Below are 27238 nucleotides of genomic sequence, written 5' to 3'. Positions count from 1 at the left end.
TTAATTTACTGATGGCAGTACGGGCTTTGCAGTCGTATGTTATTACTTTTAAGTTTACTTGCAAATTATGTGGTTGCTGATGGTTTGGATTTTGATAATTCTTTTACAAAAGGCACAAGCTCTTCCTTTAAAAAAATATGCTTAAACTTTTAAGTTTTATACCCTCTTTTCTGGAAAAGGACTTGTAGTCGTGGTGTGGTGGTTCCCCCTGAGGTCTGCCTAGGTGGTGTGTACCTGGGTGAACAAACCCTATCGATAAAGCAAAGCTTGCACAAAATGGTGGCTCGTGATCAAAGCTATGCCCTGGGATCTTGGCGAATTAAAACTCACCTCACAATGTCCTTTACTGCCAATTTACAAGGGGATGGGGCTGATCGACTCCTGGGTCAGCAACACATTTCCTCTGTCCTTGCCTGGAACCAGCCTGAGGTGGCCATTACCTCCTCCACTGTGCTGTTCTGGGGTGTTTTTGGGTGGAAATGATTACCGTTGACCTCTGCCAGGAAGATCCTGAGGGAAAACCGAAGTGGCCTGAGTGAAGCGTGGCACCATGACAGTTCTGTGACTTCACTGCACCTCCTGAAAGTGCCTGGAAAACAGGCTGGTTTTTTGTTTTTTTTTTTTTTTTTTTTTTTTTTTTTTACTCCAAATCCTGTCAGCTGAGATTTCCTTTTTTTTTACCTCAGGCATGAGACCGTCTGATCTCCTACTTCTCTAAGCACGAAATATTTTTTTTAAAGTTCCTCCCTGGCGAAGCGCAGCCTCAGAAGCGGGACAGTGGGAACGCCTGGGGCTGATGGCAGCGGACGCCATCTCCCTCATGATCTCCCTGCTCCATCTCCTTCCTCCTCCGTTCCCCTTAATGTCCCTGCTCCTTCGTCTCCCTTCTCCCGGAGCGAGAAGCCGGAACGCCCGGGACACACCGATTTCTCCGGCACCATCTCCGCGCTCCGTGACCCCGAGAGGAGGCGGTGGCACCTCAGGGCGGGGCCGATGGGAGGCGGGAATGGCGCGCGCCCCGCCCCGCCGCTGAGGACCCTGAGGGGGCGGCTGCGGAGTCCCCAGGCCCGGCCGGGGCTGTCCCGGCCCCGCCCCGGGTATCCCCGCCCCGGGTATCCCCGCCCCGGGTTTCTCGGCGGGAAGACGGCGTCCCGCCACCCGTTCCTCCTCCTCCTGCTTCTGCGGAAGTGCCCGGCTGGGAAGTTTGCGGCCGGCGGCGGGGGGAGGCCGGGGGGGCTCTGTGGAGGTGGGTGAAGGGGAGCGGGCTGAGGGACATCGCCCCCTGTTCCTACTCCGTGCTGCTGGGCAAAGCACATCGAGGGATATTGTATCTTCTGGCAGCAGTTTTTCAACAAACTTTCTCTTTCGTTTTCCCTTCCCTCAAGGTACGATGCCGCCCAAAGGTCCCGGCAAAGGCAAGCTGCCAGTCCCGCTCCCTAAAGACATGATCCTGAAAGACACCGAAGGAAAAACCTGGAGGCTGGGCAGTCAGATCGGCCAAGGAGGATTTGGCCTGATCTATTTAGGTAAAATACTGCTGATAATAAGAGGGTGACTTGCAAAACGCTTTGTAACTTCCTGAAGTGGAAAAGGCAATAACTTTAAAAAGTGTGGTTTATATGCTGGTGGTGATCCTTGTTCAAGTGTGGTTTTCTGAGCTGTTGTTCCTTCTCTATTCCTGCTCATGGTGCAGAGTGCTCTCCATGGCCGGTACAGCTCATTTTGCTGGATACTAATGCGATTTTCAATGGATCTTGGGTGGGGCAACCAAGGTGCCACTGTGTCAAAGTACTGCCAGGCGATGCTTTTCAAAGTAAAAGTGCTTTTCTTAGCCAGGGTTTTGGCCTTATGCCAGCCTCGCGCTCTGTAGCCCTCTTTCAGTTTCTGGTTATTGGAAGTGTTATTTTCTGTCCAAGAGTAAATTAGTTTGTATCCAGGAAATGAAACAGTAACAATACTTAGCTGGGTGCTGCCTCTGAATTCACATCTTTTCAGCACAGGTGGAAATGGTGCATTTACTCTGGCCTAGATAAGTTTCTGTGGTTCCTTCAGTCAGTTTGTGCTCTGTGAGGAGTGAATAGTTCTGAAAGGCAGTTTGTAAAGCATTCTGGGTCACTGCAGAGGGTGTAATGTATGTTACTGCTGCTGGTCTCTGTGAAAGGGCAAATCCTGTGTTCAAGGCAACAAGGTCTCTGTGAAAGGGCAATCCTGTGTTATGAGCTTGGGTGGTTTGGTTTTTCTTTTTTTTCCATAGTTCACAGTGTCTTTTTGGAACTAAGTTGAGCTTGTATGCAGCAGTGAAAAATCACCTAGAAGCCGTTTACTGCATTGTCCCTGAAGCCTAACATGATATTTTTTGAATTACAGAAATGTTAACTCTATTTGGAATATTAAGGCTTAAAACTTAATAAGCAAGTCACTCCTATACACAATCCAGCTTCCTTTTATGTGGAAATCAGCTACACATACAGTAGCAGTACATCCAAGAGGTTCCTGTAGTGAAGTTTCTGGTTTGGTTTCCTCTGGAATTTCTATAGTTCACACTATTCCTCACTGCTCTGCAGACAGAACCAGTGGGAATGACAGGGGTTTCAACTAACGGAGGAGATAGAGAGGTATCAAAGGGTAGGGCACTTGTTAGAGTATTTTTTTTTCCTTTTGGTATATCTTATTACCCTGCTATGACCACCTTTGAAGCATTAGTTGGTTACATTTGAGAAGTGCTGTGAGTTGGGCACATGAGAGATGTTGCCATGAGAAAATGGACCTTAGCATGAGCTAAGAAGTAAAGGTGTCTCTGGGTATTTCCACTCCGAGATAAAGGACAGGAAGATGGGAACCTGCAGAAGTCTCCCACACACAGAAAGGTATGAGGGAACTGGGGATGCAGTGCGGAAAGCAAGTTTGTAGTGAGTGTAGCTCTCTGTGTGTAGGACCAGTAATACTGTGTTCCTGAAACACTCAGAATATGGCTCTGTCATTTCCTGCCGCAGCCAAATCTCACGGGACCTTGAGGGTGGCCTAGCACGTGAGATTCAGACAGTTCCATGCAGATTTGAGTTTTCTGCCTGATCACAGAGCCCACCAAGGTGATTTTTTATATTGAGGTGGTTGTTGCAGTTTGGCTGACACTGAACTGAGGTGGAGAGCAGTCAGTGGATTGGAATGAGAATCAGGGACTCTTGATATTACTATTCTCTGTTTTTTTGTAAAAGACAGCATGGCTGAGGAAATGCAGCTGCCACTTTTGTAATGGCATTTGTGTTCATTTAATCCCTTCTTTCAGGAGGAACAGTGAATGCTACCTGCAGCACTGCGCTGAAGGCTCAGATCTCCTTGTAGCTCATCAATTAAAGAGAAAATGGACATTTATTCCTAAGCATTGACACGGAAGCTTTCTCTTTTTTTGTCCACCTCTTGATCTCTCATGTGTTTATATTAAAGTATACCATTCAGCAGCTTCTTGGGGCCTTGATGCTACAAAAATCAGCTGTCTTTGAGAACCAGGGGGAGTGAAGTAGATGACAAATTTTTGTGATTAAGATACAGGTGCTTGGAGACACCCCCTTTTCTCTGTGCTGTTCAGACCTGTTTTTAGAATGTCTAGAGCAAGGTGTGAGTGGACCACTAACTTTCAGAGAAGGAGCTGTAGAGAGGTGGGAGACAGGAGGTTTGATTGCCTGCCAGGTATGACGAGCACAGCCCTTTTATGAAAGAAAAGGTTAACTTTGCCAGCTATATCTTTTAATAAGTATTTTTACAGTAGCAGTGTAAAGATTTTGATGTGGTTGTTATAGCTTAATTTCCCATTAAGGGTATTCCATACTCCATTAATCTATAAAAACGTTCTTGAGAAGTTTTATGGTATCTCTGCAAAATCTATTTACTAGGGGTGCATTTTGTGGAAGAAGGTTCTGTTCACTAAATCAAAGCTGCTGAAAGCCATTTACTGACCCTGGGTCCTAGCATGCAAATGTAGAGGGCTTTGGAACTTCTAATTGTGTGCATGATCTTCAGGTTCTGGTCTGCCTCACAAATGCTTTCCCTTGTTTTCTGATTATTCTTACTCTTTCCAGTCTATTCCAAATTGTTGTTTTCCTGGTGCTGATTTGCTTTCAGGTAGAGCTGTTACCCCTTTGATAAGGGGAGCAGAATGAAGAGCACCTGTGGAAAGCTGTGACATTGGTGGTCTCACAACTGCTTTGTAGCTTTGTAGCCCTGTGGAGAGCAATGGAAAATGAACCAAGAGCTGAGGAGCCTTACATTCTCTCATTTATCTCTCTGATCACAGCCAGTAATTAACACCAATCTTTATATAAATCATTCTCTAGTCCTGCTGCAAGGACTCTATTAATACACAATTTGGACTGAAAATTTAAATGTAGAAAGGTCACACAATGTTTTGTTAAGATTCCTCTGTCACATGAAGCCTGCTGCTATCTACTTGCAGGCTTCTTTCTCATGGAAAGGGATGGTTCTGAAAAATAGAAATGTTTTTTAAAATTTATGTACAAATGTTTGTTAGATGGTGTCCTTTACAATAGAACTTACTACACTGTAAATGTGTTTTAATTTTATGAAGCTCAGAAAAATAAGTGTTGATAAAGTTGTCATTGAATTGTACCCCACTTGGAGATCAGTACAGCCAGTGTACTCTGCTTTCCTTTTGAGGTTTTTTTCTCACATTTTCAAGGAAGAGGGAAAGAATTTCTTCCTAAGCAGTAAACAGTGATTAAATGTATGAATATGGTCTTTTAATACTAGCAGTACAGTGAGCCCTGCTACTGTTGGAGGTAAGGAGAAGGTCTGGTAGGGCCTATTCTTTTAAGCTTGGGTCATAGTGCAGTCTCGCTGCTGATATTATGGAAATCAGGCTGAGGTGTGAAAGAGAGTTTGTTTCTGTTTGAGACTAATTTCCATGGATAATTTGTATAGTTGTGGGCGGGGATGTACCTCTGTCAAGGAAGAGAAGCATCAGTGGAAGTACACTTGGTCCTATTGTTCATTCCTTGGTTTGCTTGGGAAGCTGCTTTAACAATTGCCTCTGGGGAAACAAAGTCCTTCAACAGTTGCCTAAATTAAAATAATGCAGCAAATTAATTAAAAATGCAGTAAAATTATACCAAAAGATAAATTCAGCATGATTTTTATTAGCCCAATGGAAGGATGGATCATAATGGCAAAGACCTGCAATTGTAAGCACTATCAGATAACTCAGGATAGGGATGGATTTTTCTCAACTTCAATATGTTAAAATACCTGCAGATGTGAACCTTAGAGTGAAAATAAATTTGTTAGTAGACAAGCACCACTTCAGGAAGGGTCTTTGTATCTAGTCACTAATATTAAACTGTACAAATAGAGATACTGCAAGTGCCCAGTTTGTAGGCAAACTAAATCATAAACTTAGCATGATTTTGCTACTCAGAGGCTACTTAGGGCTGACTGACCTGCACCATCTCTCACAGAGAAAATATTCCTTACCTTTACTAGTTCTTGCTGGTAAGTACTTCCTCTGGAATCTTCCCCCTTTCTTTTTCTTTTTCATTCCCCTGTAAGCTGAAAGTCCTAACTTGGAATGTGTAACTCATTTTCACACAGTAGTCAAAGCCTGTTACAAAGCCTGCAGAGGTCATTGCTGTTACACTGTAGTGTTCTGCCACATCATGTGTTGGCGATTCTTCTTCCACATGCTGAGTAATGCTGGGAGGTCAGGAGAGCAGTTTTGATTGATTGAATTTATTTACTATTTACTTTCAGTGGGGAATGTAGGAGGAGCTTTGGAGGACAGCTAAGGTACCTGTTGCCTCACAGAGGGCACTCCTTCAGTTGTCTTTGGCACCTGTACCCTGCTGAAATTGTCATTGTATCTTCTGAGTGGGCACCATGTCAGACCAGCAGATGGGCTGCAGCAGAATCATGCCAGAAAACAGTTTGTGCATCAAGTTTTAAATATTAGAGGCCTGGGCTCCCTTCTGAGAGTGCTGTAAGAGCAGGCCATGCAAAGCTTTTCTGCCTGGGGTTAAAGGATGTGTCATCCCTATTCCAGCTTGGAGTAATTAACTTTGAAAGTCAAACAATTGGCTTCCATTAATGTGGCATATAAAACTCCGGTGAGTCAGGATTAAGGTTTCAGCGAAACACAAGTAAGAAATGTTGTGAAATTTCTTTACCAGTACTGCTTGCTTTTAACTTGGAGGCATTTGGAGTTACCTGCAAAACAACAGAGCAGTTGAACACTATTTTGTCCCAAAATCAGTTTAGTTTGGTCTTCCAGAAGGTGGGTCTTATGGAGCGTTATCTATCTGTAATCTGTATAAAACCTCTCTACATTCTTAAAGCTACCTGGAATAAGACTCTAGAATAAAACCTGGTCAAAAATGCTGCTCAGCAGAGTCTGTCCAGGAAATGATGCTGCATCCATAAAGTAACAGAGAAGCAGATCTTCCTTAGGCTGCAATGAAAGTGGGGTTTAAACACCCTTCAAACACTGAATGTTTCAGTTTTTGGGAAATATTGGATATTGCAGTGCCAGGGAGGGGGAGGCAATGTGCTTTGTTTGCCTTTAAACGTCTGCCTTAGAGCCTTCCCTATGTAGGAAATAGATGAAGTTGTGTTTAATAGCAGATGCTGCTTTTTGTTTACTTGCATATATTTTGTTTTTAATAATTCTTTTGCTGCAGCTTGGGTCCTTTTTTATCATTAGATACTCTGAGCAACACTCCTTCCCTGCTTTTACTCATTGAATTTAATAGCTCTTGGCTTGACTTGAACAGGGTCAGAACTTTTCCAGCTTTTTTTTATAGGTAGCCTGTAACTTCAGAAATGTGGTATTTTTGAGATTAGTTTTGATTTCTGCAAAAACTAAGCTGATGTATCACTCCTCAGGATCAGCTAATGAATGGAACAAAGCAAAAATAAAATAGTAGCAACTAAAGAACTTCTGAAAATATTTTTATTCATGTTTCCCAAACAAATATATCCTCAAAATATCCAGCAGTGGCAAAGACACCAGCTGTGGACAGGAGCAGGGCTATTTCTCCAAACTGCCAAATCAATGCTGTTTTCTTTTCCTCTGTGTAAACTTTGTCAACAAAAGTGGTTCTGTGAGAGCCATTGAAAATATTTCACCATATTCCAAATGTGACTGCCACAAATTAACTGCTAAAACTACAACAAGCACGTTTGAACTGGCAGAGGGAATTGGCACATTCCTCTGTCAGGCTGCAATTGTGCTGTGTGGTTGTAGGAAATGGCAGCTCAGCTACAAACACCCTTTTGTTACCATAGCTTGTTAACATTTAGAGAGTGCCATTAATTAAGGTTGTGGCACTCAGCAACAAAAAGGATGAAATCCATGGTTAAAGTGCATGATAAGGCCACAACTGCTGTGCTGGGTGAAACCAGGAAATCCTGGACATGGGTTAATTCCAGGTGAGACTTTTGTGCAGGCATAGCAGTTGGAAATCATGGCTAGAATGTGAATCTTACTGCACTGCTTTAATTCAGAGGGCATTTTAGAGCTGTGTTCCCCACACTGGTGTGGTAGCTGTGACTCTGGATTGAAGGGCAGGAAGGGAAGGCAGAGCTGTGCCCTTTGCCTTCTGCAAATGTTTTGTGAGACTCCTCTTGGCATGAGGTGAAAATAGCCATAGCCTCCTTCATAACTACATCCTGCACCAGTGCTCCCAGTTATGCAGACAATGGTTTGGGTTGTGTGCCTGCATCAACACCCCCCTCCTTAAATATCAGGGGTTGTGCATGTCTAGTTGACAAAAGCAGCATAAGCTGGGAACTTGTGCACTTGTTATGCTATTTTAAGGGTTTTTCTTCAAACATAATCTCACCATATAGTGCTCCTGGTACCCTCTGTGAATACTTATCTGCCATCCGAGACCTTCTGCCTATCAGCACTGCTCTCCTGCAGAGTCTCTGCTCACTGTCCTTCAGTCTAGCATTAACTGATTGTAATATTATAAATAGCCATGTGCTACCACACAGAACGAGGCTAGCACATGGCTAATTACGAGTATACAGTAATTAACTATGAACTAAACTCGCAGGAGAGTATGTGGTGGTGGTCTATGAGGTATGTAATCAGACTGTTTGTTAAACCTTGGGAGCCTTTCCAGCCTGTTAAATAACTATACATAGTAATGAGACAATTAAAAAAAAAATGTTTATTTATGGACAAAAAAATAGTCTGTCTTTTTTCTGAGCTGTGACTGGAGTATTGCTGGTTGACATCTGAATGGGTAATTAAAGTGGTGTAGCAAAAGGTGCACAGACAACTTCTGCTCATCTGTATGGATGAGACTGATTGTCCCAGCATTATCTGTGTAAGAAGTTTAGTGTTATTCCTGGGGACTGTTGTGCCTTGCTCCCTGTATGTGCTGTAAAAATACCTCTTCTCCTTTTGTACACTTGAATGGAACTCATTATGTGGGGCACCTGTTTCAGTATCATGTTGAGCTTTGATGTTTCTCCCTTTTCATTTTGTAACCATTGCTGGTTATGTTTGGGTTTATTTTCCTTTAGGATGTGTGACTTTCAGTGTGACTCCAAAAGCATCCAAGCCGGCACAGTGTAAGAACCACAGGGGTGAAGCCCTTTTGCTGGTCTACCTCCTGTTAATTGCTCCACTTCATTACCGTGACAGCTGTTACTCTGTTCCAGATTACCATGAATGAGGCCTCTCTTTATAAAATGTCAAGAAGTCTACAGGGAAGTTAGATTAGCCTCTTTCAAATACATTTAAATTTGATACTTCCTTGCACCTATCAAACCTCTGTTAAGTAACTTGGTATTGAACTACATTTTCTTATCCAGAGGTTCTTTTCTGAGATCTGTGCCAGGGAAGGCAGCACATCAAATTCTGTTTGGGTAATGTGATGTTGTTGAATGCAGTGAAAACATATGGGATGTGCTCCTTTTGCTAATGTCTTTTATTAACACATATTCTATATGTGCCAGAGAAATATGAAAGACATAAATGCCTACACCTTAATTCCCACTTAACTACAATAATATGGTAGGAGCTAAATGTACCAAAACTTCCCTTCTAATAGATTTAATGTGTGTTCTGGATGTGACTGTTACTTGTGTGAGACTATGGATAGTTCACACCTTTCAGATCTACTGTTTTAATATTTTAATTTTATTGTAATGTGTTATTAGTACAGCAACATTCACATGGGGAAGTGTCACTGGGGACCCTTTGGGTGTTTGGGGTGTGTACCCTGCCAGATTCAACCCAGATGCTGAATAGAATTGAAGGAAGATGGCAGCTGAAGGCGTCTGTTCATTGTAGAAGTATTTTTATGCCCTGACCATCAAAAAAAGTAAGCTTGGATGGTTTGATTAGATCCAAGTTTACTTGATTTTTATTATGTGGATAAAAGGGGTCTATTTTTGTGTGTGCTCATGGTTGAAGTGTTTCACACCTGGACTGTTGTTGGTATTTGATCATTATCAGAAGTTTGAAAGGGACACTTATTTCCTAGGAATTGTATTCTTTTTACCTTTTTTTCAGTGATGATTCTAAAAGATGATTTAGTCTCATTAAATTTTAATCCCAGTGTAGCTCTATGTAGCTTCAGTAGTATCAGAGAGAGCTGATAGTTCTCTCAGGGTCAGAAGAAAATAGGATTGTATTGTCTGTGCACAGAGGTTCTGTCTCCTGGGCTGTAATTGGCACATGTGGTCAATTATTGTTTTGAAATCTCTACTTTCACTGAGAGGCACAATCCCTCAACTCCCCTTTAGGCAGGTGGTGTCTGTGCTATCCCTAACTTAGGCCAGTGTCTAAATAATGCCAGAATAGAAATCAAGGTTCTAGGGCTAAATTAATTTGTGATAGAGGAAAGCAGACAATCCTGTATAGAGGCATAATGTAGGTCAAAACTTTTAAGTGGTGTCTTTGTCACGACAGTAGATTGACAGCAACCAAATACAGTGGTTTTCCAATTGGCTGGAATGACTTCAACAGGGTCTGCCCTAATGGAATGGCTCATTGTGATGCCAACATGCACTGAGGACATCCTGCTTATTCCTTAATTAACCAGGGGAAACTTCTGAAAACAGGGCTTCAAATTGCTTCTCTACTTGTTGATTAAAACTTCTCTCTGTGTGTTGGTTTTGTTTTATATTTCTTTGAACTTGGCAAAGTTCAAAGAACTTTATATTTGAACTTTACTTTGAACTTGGCAAAGACCTTTAAAAGCAGGAATTCAGACTATCTTGTGGTGTGTATTTTTGGTTGCCTGACTCAGTGTTAGCACAGTCTTTACTTGCAATTACATTTTGTTGCGTACAGCTTGATCTCCATCTCTTTGTTCCTTTACAGCATCCCCTCAAACTCAGGTTCCTGTAGAAGATGATGCAGTACATGTCATTAAAGTGGTAACGTGTAGATCTCATTTCTAAATAATTAACTTGCATGCTGTTCTTTCTCATAATTATCTATCCTTATTTTCAGCATTGGGTCTCTATTGCATGCTTGCTGCTTTTGGTGCTTTGGGTTTTTTATATCCTTTCCCTGCTTGGGGATATATTTGGCATTTCCATGACACACAGTATTTCCTTGACTTGGTTTTTTTCCTTGATTACAACCCCTCAACAGTTTAGTAAGGAAATTTAGACTTGATCTCAAACACACCTGATCTCCAATATTTCTGAAAATAGTGTCTTAAATTATATCTGAAAGTATCTGTGTTGGTTATGAAAATGCATTTCCAAACAACTTTTCTTTTTAGCTACTTAATAAAATTAAATTTCAGGTGACATGGAATCTGGGATATGGGAGAAAAAAAGGGTTTAATTATCTTTGTATTTCTTATGTGCTTTTCTTAAGAAACTGTTGACTTTCTAATGCTTTTTATGATACCAAGTTTATTTGTTTCTCAACAGGAATATCTTGAAAATGGCCCCTTGTTTTCTGAGCTGAAGTTTTACCAGAGGGCTGCAAAACAAGAGCATAGTAAGTAATGTCTCAGCTCTGACTCAGGTAGGTGTAAGGATAAGTCTGGGTTTAACTACTTTTGTTAAGAACTGTTGCTTTCGAGCTCAAAAGCCAGCTCATTTCATATACCCTGAACCAGTGCCAGTTGGTGCTGTGGTAGGATTGCTGTAGGTTTTGTTACTTGGGTGTTGGCCTTGTCCTTTCTGGTCAGAAGGGAGAACAGAAGCCAACCAGCCAGAACAGGGCCACATTTATTGTGTGCACACCAAGGAACAGACTCCAGAGACAGGCCAGCCCTAGGACAGAGAAAACACCCCAAACCTGCAGTTCTCAGCTGCCTTTAACCCAATGTTATGTTCTTATTATTATTACAGTAAGAAAATGGATGAATCTCAAAAAAATAAAATGTTTAGGAATTCCAGTGTTTTGGGGATCAGGCCTGGCTGAGTACAAGGGAAAAAGGTAATGAGATAAATGGTAATTAAGCCTCAGTTTGACTGATGACCCATTTCCAAAAATGGAGATTTAGTCCTTCCAATCTGACACAAATTTGCAGTCATGTCTTAAAGGATTCCTCCCTTTTCTGTATTTCCTGATAGCTACAGGTTCATGGTCATGGAGAGATTGGGGCAAGACCTTCAAAGAATCTTTGAAGATTGTGGAAGCAAGTTTAAGAAGGAGATTGTTCTGCAACTTGGGGCACGAATGGTATGTTCTGCAACTTGGGGCACAAATAGCACAGAGAGAGAGAAGAAATTGCTGTGTCTCAAATTTGCTGAGTTCAACTAGAGAATCATCTTGCTAATACAGCTCCTTTAGGTGGCTGCTGAGTTTAGAATTAAATGTGTAAATGCTATCTATTTTCTTATTTCTCTGGGGTTTTTTAGGAAAAAAAGTGTTCAGTGGAAAATCAAGACTCCCCTACAGACTGAAATTTGGTCAAACCAATTTTTTTTTTCTAATAGGTTAAAACACAGACCACCCACTTCAACCTGTGTGTCTAGACTGAGATGTGTAAACCTATTCTCATGTTTCAACATGTATTGATTTTTTTTCAGTGTCTGAAGGGTATTGTATTAGACTTCCATATTTGTCAAAGTTCACAATTGCATGCCTGAATGCCAAATTTTCAGTGTGTTTGCTGAACGCACTGATCATACAGGCTAGGCAGGATTTGGCCAGTCTGCAAATACCAGTTGTGTTCTCAAATGGGTGTAGACTGGACATTCCAACAGGAAGTTACATGTGTGCTTTTTAGTAACATGATTGATTTGTGTTGTGAAATACTGTGAAATACTGCTATTGCTGAGCAGAGGTGGATAGAAAATGGAGTAGAGGCAATGGTCTTAAGTTAGAGAAGAGGAACTCTTAGACTGGATGCATCCAAAGCATCCCTTTAACCAAAATAATATATTTTTTTTAATTGAAGAGCTTTCATAGTCATAAATTGATAAACTTGTAACTGTTTGTGCTCTCTAAAAGTCAGGATTGGCTTGTCCTTGCATGAGTTGCCCAGTGCAAATGTGTTTTTTAATAATAATTAGAGTTGTTGTGCCTCAGTAAGGAGCTGGAGGTGTTGATGCAGGAAGGCTGTGACATCATATGTTGGTCATGTAATAACTGGCAGGATCAAATGTATGCCAAACCTTTAGAACTGATGGAATATGATTTTTCTAAGAGCTTGGTGTTCTCAGCATGTCCTCTGGTGTGTGTAAAGTACTGGTTTCATTCTTGCTCTATGATTTAGAAGCTGGTACTCGGGTAGTTACGCAGGGATCAAGCAAATTCTGGCTTTTTAATGCTTTGCCATCATTAGTCCAAGCCAAATTTGTCAGCTCAGTCAGTGTAGCCCTTGGTTCCCCTAAGTGAGAAATATTTGGTGGCAGTGTTAGGGGCAGAGTGGAGAAGCTGATGTTCTCTCCTCTGTTCTATACTCTTTCCTAGTTGGATACTTTGGAGTACATACATGAAAATGAGTATGTCCATGGGGACATTAAAGCAGCAAATCTTCTTCTGGGCTACAGCAATCCACACGAGGTGAGTGTGTTTACTTATCTGCACTTTTACTCTACTGTGTTTATAACTATTGAAGAGTTTTAAGTTTTGCAAATGTTTTGCTTTCACAATTCACGTATTAAAAGGAGTTTGTGCATGAACATTCACATCCCCTCACAACAGATCTGAGAATGGCTCTGTGGAGCTTGAGGGCCAAGAAAGAAGCCGGACAAAGCTGTGCTTTGTTCCCTTTGTGTTCTGCTGACTGAGATACTGTTATGGATGACTAAACTAATGAAGAGGATAAATTATGGTACCTAATTGCTACTCTAGGTTATACCAGTTAAAGGATTGGATGTGGCCCATTGTACTTTCATTCTGGGAAGTTCTAGATTTCTAATAATGCCATGAATTGTTTCCATGCCCTAACTCTCCTGTCCTGCTCATTGTAGTGGATAGAACAGGTAAGCAGGATTAAAGTTGCTGTTCTTTAACACTCTGAAGCCAGCCTTGAAATGGAAGTCTTTGGGTGAAATGTTTTGAAACAAGTCTTTTAGTCCTGTCGTATTCTACATGCTCTTCTGATGTCTTTTTTTTTTTTTTTATTCAGGTAATAAAATCTAAGTATGCTTTTTAAATTGGAAAAAAAAATAATTTAGGAAAAAAGGACATCTCCAACTTCACTTAAATATAATTAGCTGTAAGCAATACTTTTTTTCAATTTTGGTTTCTCTGCTGCTGTGATAAAGAAACAGATCTTGCAAAGCAGCTCACTGCCATTGTAGGTGAACCACTTGAGTATATCTGCTCTTTTTAAAAGCTTCAAGTTAAATGGCTGAGTCAAATTTAAGTTGTCAGCTTTCCAAGAGACATCATTTGAAATGCAGCATGGCTGTTTAAGACAACCCTGGGTTTATACAGTGGGAGCAGCCAGTGCATAATCACAGTTTATGGTGCTCTGCTGAATCCAGGGGAGGAGGCTCTTTAGAGCCAAATTGATCTGCAACCATTTGCATAACTCAAATGACTTTTCTTTTGTCTTGGCTATTGTATATTTTTATATGACAGTAAGAAATACTGCTGTTTTTCAAGTTGCAATCGCTTTGGAAGAGTCCACTTACAGTAATCATAAAATGTTAAGACTTGGAGCTGACTTGGAATTGGACAGATTGCTGGACGATTTTCTGATTTGTTTCATGTGTTATTTGTATAAAGATTGTGCTGTACTTGTAATTTGCTTTAATGATAGTAAATTCATTGACAGATTAAAAATAAGGAGCTTGTGAGTTACTGGACAGAGGTTTTAGCCTTTATTTTCTAGGGTTTATTAAATAAAAGAAATCAGTAGATGCTCCAGTTTGAGTAGCTCCTAACTCAACATGTACAAAGTGTATGTCACTGCTGGGAGGTTTGCTGTAGAATTTTGTTTCACCAAAATTTCTCTTCCACTGAAATTATTCTATAAAACATTTTAAAAAGTTCCCATTCTAGTTCAGAAGTGCTAATGGGAAGAATTTCTAATATTTGCTTGTATTTCTATGGTTTGAATTGAACTTTCATTCCTGTATGTGTGAAGTGTTTGTGCCACCTTTCTCGCTCTGCCAACACAGTGAATAACTCAATTGCCTTGGTCTTGGTTTTTTTTTTTTTTAATTATTTAAAAGGTAAAATGATCAACCTAATCTTATAAATAGGGAGTGAGAGCATCTAGCCTGTGGCAAACTTCAACTCAGGAATACAAGCCCAGGGGCTTCTGTAGCTCCAGTGGGAGTTGGCATAATAAAACTGCCTGACTAACGATTTCTGTTGTGCAGTTTTTCAAGAGTTTAATGTCAGTAGGTTTTTCTCTTTAGGGTCTAGGATTTTAAGAGAAAATATGTTGTAGGTGTTCTGGAATTAAAGAAACTTGTTTTTAAAAGAAACCAAAAACTCATCTCTTAAAAATAATATTTAATTCAATTCAAAATATAATTCCGTATTCTGTTTTGGTAAAGAGAGATAAATCTCTGTTCAAAAAAGCAGGTGTACCTTTATGCTAAACTTTATCTTTCTTTGCAACTGCAGAAAGTCAGTGACAAATTTGCATGTAAGAATACACATCAACAGTTACTAAATGACAGGAAAAATGCCATTTTCCTGTGTTAGACTTCCTGCTGCTGGTCTCTCTCTCTTCTGTAAATTAACCTGGTGAATTTACACCATAGCCAATAAATAAGAGTCCCCTTTCTCAAAGGGCATGTGAAATCCATACTGCTATCCCCTACTTTCTGTGGCACAGCAGAGAAACAAATAAAGTAAAGGTGCTGTCACTGTGTGACCTCCGAATGATGGTTAGAAATGGGGAGAGGCTCCCAGTGAGTGACCTCAAAGACCTGCACGTGTGCTCAGTAGGAGGCAGCGAGGCCATTCCCTGAGTTACAGGTCACAGGATCAATTCTGCAGTCAATGGTTCTGAGCACGGACTTGCACAGGGACTGCCAAAGCAGCAGTGATGGACTGAGGGGAGGGCACAGCCCATGAATCTCACAGAGGCCTCAAAGGAAACTTGAAGTCATCAGACCTATAAATTACAGGTGAAGCATAGTCTCAGCGCTGTGGAGAGTTAATTTGTTGCGTGGTCCCAACTGTTTGTATGATAAAGCAGAACAAGCAGCATTGATAGAGACTGAAAGAAATTTAAATCCATTCATCTCATTTAAATTGTGATACTAGTAAGAGGGACAAGTGGCCACCAGACAAGAGCTTAGAATCTGCATTTTAAATAAATAAGGTTTGGGAGATCACCTCTTGCAATCACCTTGTAGTGTTTTTTCCCCATGGATTTTATGGGCAGATGTGTTGCAGACTTAAGTCTGTTTGGGTTTAAAAGCTGTGAATTTTAATTGCATGTGCACCTCAGTCCTGATTTTAAGTGTTTCTTAGACAAGACAGTTATATTACAGAACTCTGACTTGATTATCAGAGATAGAAGAATACAACATTGTTTCAGAAGATACAGAAATCATGCACTGATCTTTCGGGAAAAAGTTGCATGAAAGCAATTCTGACTTCAAGCTGCTTTTCATTGTGAGATGAATCGTGGTGATTCCTGCTTTTTAGCCCACTGGGACAGACTTGCTAAAGTGCAGGTGAATTGAGAAAAATTCAAATCTTCTCTGTTCTCCTTGTGCCCCTTCCCCTCTCTCTGTTGGTAACCATAATGGACCTCAGTCTGCCTTTACCCTTTTTGTAGTCCAGTGCCAGACTGAACCTGACAGCACTCTGGCCATTAGCAACCAATCTGCCTCTTATTAGTAGGTATCTACTTAATTATTTACAGGCATGATGTAAACCTAGGAATGGAAACACACTGAGAAAATCATTGTACTTCATCCTTCCAGCAATAAATCTCCTGCTCTGTCCTTCAAGATAAAGGGAATACCATGAGAATCCAAAGGGCCAGGCCAGTAACTACCCAGCTCAGTGCAATTACATATCATCACGTGTCCAAGTTGTAGGAATTGTGTATGTTTTGCAGATATTTAGCACTTCAGACACCAAGCACTGTGAGGGAGTCATGCACAGAAAGAGGAGAGAATGGCTGAAACTCTGTCTGGCTGCTTGTGCTCACAAATAATTATTTGTGCCTGTGATAACTCACTTGACCAAGATGGGCACATTTACTTGTGCATGAAATTAAAGGTGAAGATTTCTATATATGTGGCTTGTGGTTTGTAACAAAAATCTATTAATAATAGACCATGCTAAGCCCTGCAGAGCCTGGTGCAAACTGGGCTATGTAAAGAAGAGAAACCTGAACAAAAACAAGAGTTAAAATAAGTGAGTGGGAAGGAGTGTACAGTGTACCACAGCTAAACTCAACTGTTCTGGCCTTATGTCCCTGCTACACCTTCATCATCCACAGTACCTTATCTCATTCCAGTATCCTGTTTGTCCTGATTGCTCTGCTCTGTTTTGTTCTTTCTTTTTTTTTTTTTTTCTTATTTGTTTTTTTGTTCCCAAAAAAAGCATGCAGATAAAAAATATTTATGGTATTGAAACACCTACTAAAACTGCGTTAATTTTTCTCAGTATATTTCTTTAATACTCATCTGCTTTTCCCCTTCCCCATACCCTTAAAAAATCCACAACAACTATAAACTTTAAATGAGCTACCTCTACCATGTTCTGAGCAAATTTGGAAGGGCATGCAGTATTACATTATCAAAAAGTGACAACTAACTATAAAGAACTATATATCTTTTTAATGATGAAAGGGTTATAATGAGAATTGATGAAATGAAATTAATGGTAATTTAAAATAACACAGTCATTCTGATAATGGTTGTGGCAAGGTTGTAACAGTGCCTTGCTGGTTTTGTACAAGCTGAGGGGGATTGATTTTTGTTGGTGGCCAAGAGGTTTTGCCTTGAGAGGCTGTCATGTTTATGGAAAAAATCTGATGTGAAAATTATGGAAGTGATAAATGGCCCAGCTAGAAACAAGCTGAACTGGTAACTCATGGCCAACTTTTGAGGAGAACTGCTGTGATCAGATGTCAGGATCACCCTGCATGTGAGTGGCTTTAAGAAGCAGTTGCTTCTTTATTTCCAGATCTTTCCATCTTCAGTCAATGCAGGATAACTTAAATTTCCTTCTCACTTCTAGGGGATTTTCAGTATAAATTGAAAACTGCTCTGGTGATATGGCTACTGAAGATATTTTATGCAAATCCATTGGTTAAAAATGTACTGCATTATGGAGCTGCCTTAAGAATAAAAAAGTACATAGTTACTGGGGGTGGGGGAGGGTTTAAGTTTGACTAGCAAATATTTGTGGCTGCTTTCTGGGTGGCCTGATTTTCTTTCCTAACAGTTGAAATCTTATTTTAATGTAAGGCATAACCTTAATTTTTAAAGGTATTTTATCTTCTGTCTATATGAGATACCTGCTGAGTCTGGGAAGGATGCACCTCCTAGGCTCCTCTCTCCTTCCCAGCCCACAAAGGATGCTGAAGACTCACAGAACTTGGTTTTTAGGGTAGTTTGAGTAAGTTCTCTGACTGTGGGCTCAGTCAGGGCAGCACCAGACCATCAGAAATACGCCAGAGAATGGATGCAGGTGAAAATCAAATCAGTCAGCCCAACCAAGCTGATGCCCTGTCCCAGATTTTGTAGCCATCTATGCCTCTGGTCTTTAATCTTGTATCCCAGTTTGGCTGGGCTGTCAGGTGAGAAACATCATCAATAATCTTAAAAGCCACCCCCCTGCAGGAAGTGAGCGCTGCAGCCCTGCTTACACGCTCCAGATAAGCTCAGATCCTGCAGCAGAAACAGTAAAACCAAGAGACCAGCAATCCCAGGATTTGAAGCTGCCTGGAGCACAAACAGGAATCAGTAGTTCAACAGAATGTGCTACAAAGTAATGCGTTAAGTTTTCTTGAGGTATTTTGTTTGTTTTTTGCCTTTACCAGGACTGACATAATTAAATAGCAAGTGCGTGCCAAGAAAGTTTATTTTAGAGTTTTTTAGGATAAACTGTTTTGTAGCTAAAGAGGAAGCTAAGCTAAGATTGAAATAAGATGTTTTTCTTTATCATATAATAAGATTTAGTAGAAGTGATCCATGACTCCAGATGATTTTCAGCTTTTGCCCCTGAAATCTGTGGATGGAATGGTGAATGTGTCACTATTACAGTATACACAATTTGGGCCCAGTTTGTTTTCTCTTATATTGATTTAACTCCATGTATTTGCTTCAGAGTAACTGAGAGACCACAGTTTGGTTCTGTCTCTTTTTAAAATGCATTCTAAATTCAGGAATGGTTTACTGGGATGGCTTTACTGGAAGGCTGGTTTGTTTTGCTTTGTTTTAGCCTACGCTTTCAATAGTTTATGTAGGAAGTTAGTGACAGTGGCATTCCAGAGGGTTGGATTACAGTTGGGCCAGTGCCCAGCAGCCCTGTGGCCACAGGCCCTGGGGCACTGGAGCTCCATGTCTAGTCCATCTGGAGGAAGCTGCTGCCTCTTCCTCTGGCTTTGAAGGTGCACAGTAGAGTTGAATTTGAAGAGTCTCAGCTGCTGGAAAATCCAAATGGGGAAGTGAGTGTGCCTGCTTAAGTATGGGGAGGAAGGGGTCCCATAAGCAACGTGAGGCTGCATAAAAGGCATATTGCAGTTTATGATGTCTGGATGCCCACCTGGAGGGCATAGAGCTCAGGAACAAAATGAAATGACTGAAATCCTGCTCGACTCTGAAATAAGAGTAAAGTAGTGGAAGGATTTAAATGGGGAGGGCAGCTGTTATAGCCCCCAGTTGTACATATTTTATCCTGAGGCACCATTTGGTTTAATAAAATTTAGATCTAAGGCTGTTCTTAACCTATCAGTTTCTTAAGACTTAATTATAAAGGTTATACTTACAAAGGACAAAAGCATTATTCATTTGTCTGTTCATGTCTTCCAGGTTTATCTTGCAGATTATGGACTTTGCTACAGATATTGTCCCAATGGGAACCACAAACAGTATCAGGAAAATCCTAGGAAGGGCCATAATGGGACAATAGAGTTTACCAGCATAGATGCCCACAAGGGAGTAGGTAGGTTTCTTTTTTTTATTTCAGATGAGTGATTATAGAATGAGTAATCAGGCTGTGAGTACTGCTGTACACAGGAGAAGCAGTGTTGGGGATTGCTCAGCCCCTCGTGTGGTGACCTCCTTGTGTGCCTGGGAATGCTTCCCCAGAGCTGGGGGAAGGGCAGCAGGAGGAGCCCTGAGAGGCTCTGCACACACAGCACTGGAGCAGCCCTGGACAACCCTGAGAAGAGCTCAACATCAGACTTAATTGGTTTATGTTGGGAGGACTGGTTTGTGCTTGCTGTACCCCGCAGAGGCAGGATTTGCTAATGCTACATTGTCACGGAAAAGGGTTTGGAGTCTGCACTGTCCTTTAGGGAAGGCTGTGTCTGATGTCACCATCTGTGTTATGGGAGGGTATTTCAAGATGACATTCTTTCTGCAAGGAGAAAAACCTTTTCTGAAGCCATAAAGTGTTAACTTTTTGAAATCTTTTTCCAGTAGCCTTTCATATATCTTACTTATTTAAACTCACTTTGATGGTATTGGAAACACATTTGCAGGTAAATTACATACATAGTCCTTTTATTGGATATTGATTGTACTGCCTTGCATTCCAAGGCAGACTTAATTCAACAATTCCCTAATTAGTTAAAGTCATAACCTATGTCTTGTATTCATTTACCATTAATTAAACCTTAGCTGTTTATTACGCTGCAGTCCAAATCCAATAGCAGACCCATAGAGCCATGGAAAAGGGACTGGGAGGTCAATATTGAAAATATATGGTGTAAAGTCCCACTGATGGCTGCATTGTTCACAATCAATATGGTCAATGCAACACAACTTTCTTACTTGCTATGTCAGCAAGACAAAAAGTCAATTCTAATGTTATGCTAGTGAAAAAAATGGTAATTATTGAAAAACTTTGACTCTTGCTACAAAAGAGTGTTTTTGTTAACTTTTCTTTCTACTTTCCCCTCCTTCACCCCTAAGATCATCTCAAGCAGGAGGGATGGTTTGCTGCTGCCAGCTTGGTGAGCATCAGTGTCACAAGTGATAACTGCAGGAATTTGTGCTTGTTAATAGCTGCTGAACTGTTACCTTAAACTAATACTTTCTAACGAGTTTTAGTTGGCACAAACAACTGTATATTATTGCTTTTTCTATTAAAAGGACCATTGACCATGTAATGTAGAGGGTCTTGATAATTTGCTGGAGCTGTTAAAGCCTACAGTCGTTTAACTCTGGTCATTAGGAAAAATGAAATAAGACTGGCAAGTATTTCCTGCTAAGACAACCGCACCATTTCACCTGCTAGAAAATATTCTGTGATGAGGAGACCATCTGTTTTGGACTCTTCTGGCCTTTCCAAGCATGCAGGCTGTTTTCTGGGGACCTGACTCTGCCTGCTTTGCCTGGTAGTGTGAGTGGTGTGGCTGTGCACCAGTATTTGATGTGGATGCTCTTTGAAGGGTAGGTGGAAGCTACATTGGTGGGCAGGTGGAAGACATTGATGGGCCTATTAACAGGAGATAAGGAAAACTGTCCAGATGCAACTGCTACTCGGATGGTAATAGGAAACATCTTGGTGCTCAGCCTCGGACATTATCCACCCCTTTTCCTATTTCCATCTGCATCATGATGAAACCTTACACATAGTCCTCACTTAACACTAAGTTTCCTTGTGGTACACAACGGGTTTCCCCATCCTTCTGCATTACCCACCAAGTATAACCGGGTCCTTGAGCAAAAACAATCCCACGGATGGGTTTGTCTTTGCCTGGGGTGGGATTAATCCAAACAGTCTTTCCTAAAATACCTTTCATATATACCACAGGGACTTTATCTCCATCCACTGTGTGCAAGGGTTCAGATTGGGCAGGACCAGCTCGATTGATGGACCCTCAGGTGTTGACCATCCAGGTAGCTTTTGCCAAGTTCAATTCCCAATTCCTGAAGTTTCCCACACCGAGTGCCTTCAGGGTGGTCTTAAGCAGTCCATTAATAAGCATCGTTCAACTTTCCTGGCAGCTGGTGCATGATAGGGGATATGATATATCCACTCAATGCCATGTTCTCTGGCCCAGGTGTTGATAAGGCTGTTCTTGAAATGGGTCCCATTGTTCGACTCAATTATCTCAGGGGTGCCGTGTCTCCACAAGACCTGCTTTTCTAGGCCTAAGATGGTGTTCCGGGCAGTGGCATGAGGCACAGGGTAGGTTTCCAACCATCCTGTGGTTGTTTCCACCATGGTCAGTACATAGCGCTTGCCTTGGCGGGTTTGGGAAAGCATGATATAGTCAATTTGCCAGGCTTCCCCATACCTGTATTTCAGCCATCGCCCACCGTACCACAGAGGTTTCATCCGCTTGGCCTGTTTGATTGCAGCGCAGGTCTCGCAGTCGTGTATGACCTGTGAGATGCTGTCTATAGTAAGGTCCACCCCTTGGTCACGGGCCCATCGGTATGTTGCGTCTCTCCCCTGATCACCAGAAGCATCATGGGCCCAACGAGCTAGGAATAATTCTCCCTTATGCTGCCAATCTAGGTCTACTTGTGATATTTTCACCTTGGCAGCTCGGTCTACCTGTTCGTTGTTGTGATGCTCTTCAGTAGCCCGACTCTTGGGTATGTGTGCATCCACGTGTCGGATCTTCACGGTCAGCTTCTCTACTCAGGTGGCAATGTCCTGCCAGATCTCGGCGGCCCAGATGGGTTTCCCTCTGCCCTGCCAGTTGGCCTTTTTCCAGCGACTCAGCCATCCCCACAGAGCATTAGATACCATCCATGAGTCAGTGTAGAGATAGAGCCTCGGCCACTTCTCTTGCTCAGCAATATCCAAAGCCAGCTGAACAGCTTTAAGCTCTGCAAGCTGACTCGATCCACCTTGTCCCTCAGTAGCTTGTGCCACTTGTCGTGTGGGGCTCCACACTGCAGCTTTCCATTTCCGACTAGTGCCTATGATTCGGCAGGAACCATCCGTAAAAAGGGCATATTGTCTTTCAGTTTCCGGTAGCTCATTATATGGTGGGGCCTCCTCGGCACGTGCCACTTGCTCCTCTTCTTCAGAAGACAATCCAAAAGTCTCTCCCTCAGGCCAGTTTGTTATGATTTCCAGAATCCCAGGGCGATTCGGATTTCCAATACAGGCGCGCTGAGTGATGAGGGCAATCCATTTACTCCATGTGGTGTCTGTGGCATGATGTGTGGAAGGAACCTTTCCTTTAAACATCCACCCCAGCACTGGTAGCCGGGGTGCCAGAAGCAGCTGCGTTTCAGTGCCAATTACTTCTGAAGCAGCTTGAACTCCTTCATAGGCAGCCAAGATTTCCTTCTCTGTGGGAGTGTAGTTTGCTTCAGAGCCTTTGTAGCTCTGGCTCCAGAATCCCAGTGGTCGACCCCGAGTCTCCCTAGGCACCTTCTGCCAAAGGCTCCAGGACAGGCCATGGTTCCCTGCTGCAGAGTAGAGCACATTCTTTACCTCTGGTCCTGTCCTGACTGGGCCAAGGGTACTGCATGAGCTATTTCCTGCTTGATCTGGGTGAAAGCTTGTTGCTGCTCAGGGCCCCAGTGGAAATCATTCTTCTTGCGGGTGACCAGGTAGAGAGGGCTCACAATCTGGCTATACTCGGGAATGTGCATCCTCCAAAAGCCTATGGCACCTAGGAAAGCTTGTGTCTCCTTCTTGTTGGTAGGTGGAGACATAGCGGTGATCTTGTCCATTACTTCTGTCGGGATCTGACGACGTCCATCTTGCCACTTGACTCCTAGAAACTGAATTTCTTGAGCTGGTCCCTTAACCTTGCTTCGCTTAATGGCAAAACCAGCTTTCAGCAGAATCTGGATAATTTTTTCTCCTTTTTCGAAGACTTCCCCTGCTGTGCTCCCCCACACAATGATGTCATCAATATACTGTAGATGTTCGGGAGCCTCATTCTTTTCCAGTGCAGTCTGGATCAGTCTATGGCAGATGGTGGGACTGTGCTTCCACCCCTGGGGCAGTCGGTTCCAGGTGTACTGCACTCCCTTCCAGGTGAAGGCAAACTGAGGTCTGCATTCTGCTGCCAAAGGAATGGAGAAGAAGGCGTTCGCAATATCGATGGTCGCATACCACTTTGCTGCCTTGGACTCCAGCTCATACTGAAGCTCCAACATGTCTGGCACAGCAGCGCTCAGTGGTGGTGTGACCTCATTCAGGCCACGGTAATCCACCGTCAGTCTCCATTCCCCACTGGACTTGCGCACTGGCCATATAGGGCTGTTGAAAGGTGAATGGGCCTTGCTGACCACCCCTTGGCTCTCAAGTTTACGAATCATCTCACGGATGGGGATCACAGAGTCTCTGCTGGTACGATATTGCCGACGGTGTACTGTTGCTGTGGCAATTGGTACATGTTGTTCTTCAACTTTCAGCAGTCCCACAGCAGAGGGGTCATCTGAGAGACTGGGTAAAGTATTCAGCTTTTTGATGTCTTCTGCCTCTACAGCAGCTATTCTGAAAGCCCAGTGATGTCCTTTTGGGTCTTTGAAATATCCATTTCTGAGATAGTCTATGCCAAGGATGCATGGGGCCTCTGGGCCAGTCACGATGGGGTGTTTCTGCCACCCATTCCCAGTTAAACTCACTTCAGCCTCCAATACAGTAAGCTGCTGGGATCCTCCTGTTACCCCAGAAATAGAAATGGATTCTGCTCCTACATATCTTGATGGCATCAGGGTACATTGGGCACCGGTGTCAACCAAAGCTGTATATTTTTGTGGTTCAGATGTGCCAGGCCATCGAATCTACACAGTCTAATAGATCCGATTGTCCCTGTCCTCTACCTGGCTAGAGGCAGGGCCCCTCTATTCCTGGTCATGGTACACGTTGCTCTCTTCCTGTAAATATGTTCTTGAGGTTCCTTCAAGAGGATCAGTTATATCATCATTCCTATATTGTCTGGAATTCTGTGTGTGAGAGACTGCAGCAGCATTGACTCTAGATGAGCTTTTTGTGCTAGGTGTTCTTTTTAGTTCACGTACTCGGGCTGCTAAGGAAGAGGTGGGTTTTCCATCCCACTTCCTCATGTCTTCTCCATGCTCCTGAAAAAAAAACCAGAGGTTTCCTCGTGGAGTGTATCCTTTCTCCTTGGCTTGGGAATGCTGGCTCCTAATGGCAGAGACTCTTGTTGGTTCTGGTGAAATATGGTAGACTTCTTCCTTAAGTTCCTTTTTTCGTTTCTGATGACTCTCTTCAATCAAGTCCCGGACTTGCTCAGCCAACCTTGTTTCCACAGACGAGACATGGGTACGAAATGGGGCGGTGACAGTATCCTCGTAAATTCTTAATTTATTGGCTAAGACGCCCACCCTGTCCTCGCCTTTCCTCCACTGCAGTGTTGCCAGATAACGGGAGTACATCTCTGTCCAAGCCGTGCAAATCTCAACCACATTTGCGATGTGCATTGGACACAATCTGGACTCTTAGGAAATCTCTCGTCTTCTGAGAAAATTATCTCCAACACAGCCAGTTCCCTCAGGCATCAGATACCTTGTTCCATGGTGTTCCATTTTCCTTAGTGCACCTGGAGGTCTTCTTTAAAAAGCTATCTGTCCCTCACACTTGCGAGCAGTCGCTGCCAGAGGCTGAGAGTTTCTTGGGTTCTCCCGATCCCCTGGTCAATGACCACATCCCAGGACAGTGATCCCAGTTGCCTGGCCTCACTTCCATCCAGAATGGTGTCATTGGCTGCAGCATCCCAGATGCGGAGCAGCCAGGTCAGGATGGATTCGTTTGTCTGGCGGGTGAATTCCCTCCGCAGGTCACGCAGCTCACCCAGGGATAGAGAGCAAGTGATGATCTCTGGTTCTGTCTGTTCCGCTGGGTGCGAAGGTCCTGCAGCATCCTCATCAGTCACTATGCGGACTGATTTGCTCCTTGATTTCTTCTTCTGAACGGGGGCAACTACTATTGGTTCAGGCTGCTCTGGTTTGGTGATGGTTTGTGTGGAGATGCTGATGGCGCTTTCGGTTCCTTCCTCCTCTGTGTCAGTCTGTGTAGGCATAGACACCCTTGCTTTGCTTTTGGTTTCCTCCTCCGTGACAGTCTGCGTAGACACGGACACTGTTGTTTTGCTTTTGCTTCCTTCCTCCTCTGTGACAGTCTGCATCGACATGGATGCTGTTGTGGCATTTTGTACGGACACGGACACTGCTGCTTTGCTCCTTGTTTCTTCTTCCTCAAGAAGATGCTGCATCACACTATGTATGTTTTGCTGCATCACACTATGTAGTCTTTTGTTTCTAAGCATGTTGCAGACTGTGCAGAGAAGACAAAGCAGAACTAACAACAACATTATGCTGTCCTTGGCATCCAGAGGGAACTTAACATTTTCAAAAACTGCTGTGTCAAGCCTGAAAGGTTGGAAAAAATCAATCTTTACCCCTCCCCTCAGGGGCTGGGTGTGGTTGCCGAGGCTCCAGACGTAGCAGCCTAGATTACAACAAGCAAACAGAATTGAGCACATATTCCAAATCATGTTCATTGCCTCGGAGGTTATAATGCAATAGACATAATAGATCAATAAAGCAATTCTCATACCATACCCTGGTTTACACATGAGCATTACAACTGCCAGATAATTCCCCACGTTTGCGAAAATATACAGTGGTATAAGACCCAAAAAAGCATGTTAAGCATCATAATGAATAGGTACCCTCTACAATACAAAATTGTAATTCTGACTTCTCTCAGTACCTTCTTGCCCCACATTGGGTGCCAAATATATGTTCTGGTTTGAAAGCAAAACCAGTGAGAGACTCCAAGTCAGAAATACAATTTACTGGGAAAAGAGAAAAAAAAAAAAAAATACACGCAATGATACAAAAGGAAGACCACTGTCAAAGTCAGAATACAACCTGACACCTGCTTTGGCCAGTGTGCTGATGGCAGTCCAAATTGGAGTGGCTGCAGTCCTCTTGGTGTGGCAGATGTGGTTGCTCTGTCTTCTTGGAAACCTGTGGAAAAGGCTGCCTTTCTGTCTGGAAATCCCTGGATTTATCCAGGTGGGAATGCCTAGCTTCTCTCCCTGGGCGGAGCATCTCACAATGGGCTGATGTTATTCTGAGTCATGAGGTGTGTTCTTAATCACCTGTTAAACAGAACTGGCTCTTGGAGAGTGTTATCTCTGAGTCATGAGGCGAGACATTGATGGGCCTATTAACAGGAGATAAGGAAAACTGTCCAGATGCAACTGCTACTCGGATGGTAATAGGAAACATCTTGGTGCTCAGCCTCGGACAGGAGTCCACTGAGATCCAGAAAGGTTCCTACCAGTGGCCACTGCAGAGAAACACTTAGGGGTGGTGGGATTGGTCTGTGTTCTGACAGCCTCTGGTAAGGCCAAGTGGGATGGATGTGCTATTCCCATGGCAGCTGCATCCTTGAGCTGTGTTTGGAGTTGTCCTGGAAACAAGTAGGGCCCAACCTGGCCTCTGCCACAGGATCCAACCTACACCATCAGCATTCCTGGATTCGTGGCAGGATCCCATCCCAACCAGGGTGTGGGTATTTGGAATTGAAACCCTTTTTATTCTGATTTCTCAGGGCACAACTGCATTGTTTGTTTTAGTGTCACATTGGAGTGTACTCACTGTATTCATTTTTAAAGACCAAACTGTATAAACAGTATTGCATTTTGGTTTGTGGATTGATAATTAAGGAGAATTATATCTGTACTCAGTTTAC

At 42.6% G+C, this 27238-nt stretch overlaps 1 protein-coding gene across 3 annotated transcripts in view; it reads left to right on the top strand.

Moving 5' to 3' along the window:
• Positions 1–998: 998 nt before the first annotated feature.
• VRK2 (VRK serine/threonine kinase 2) overlaps positions 999–27238 on the top strand; it is a 41116-nt gene continuing 14876 nt past the window's right edge. Inside the window, exons 1-8 of one of the 3 annotated variants that reach the window (XM_053973428.1) lie at positions 999–1246; positions 1386–1526; positions 10346–10401; positions 10909–10978; positions 11335–11422; positions 11560–11668; positions 12905–12997; positions 19399–19531. In XM_053973428.1, the coding sequence (XP_053829403.1) occupies positions 1391–1526; positions 10346–10401; positions 10909–10978; positions 11335–11422; positions 11560–11668; positions 12905–12997; positions 19399–19531 (685 nt within the window). In that variant the 5' untranslated portion in view covers positions 999–1246; positions 1386–1390. The remainder of the gene's footprint in view (positions 1247–1385; positions 1527–10345; positions 10402–10908; positions 10979–11334; positions 11423–11559; positions 11669–12904; positions 12998–19398; positions 19532–27238) is intronic. The other 2 variants (XM_053973429.1, XM_053973427.1) reach the window with 2 other exon arrangements.

This window comes from Vidua macroura, chromosome 3 (assembly GCF_024509145.1).
Source record: "Vidua macroura isolate BioBank_ID:100142 chromosome 3, ASM2450914v1, whole genome shotgun sequence".
NCBI classification, from domain to species: domain Eukaryota; kingdom Metazoa; phylum Chordata; class Aves; order Passeriformes; family Viduidae; genus Vidua; species Vidua macroura.
This window is presented reverse-complemented; position numbering and strand designations above follow the sequence as displayed.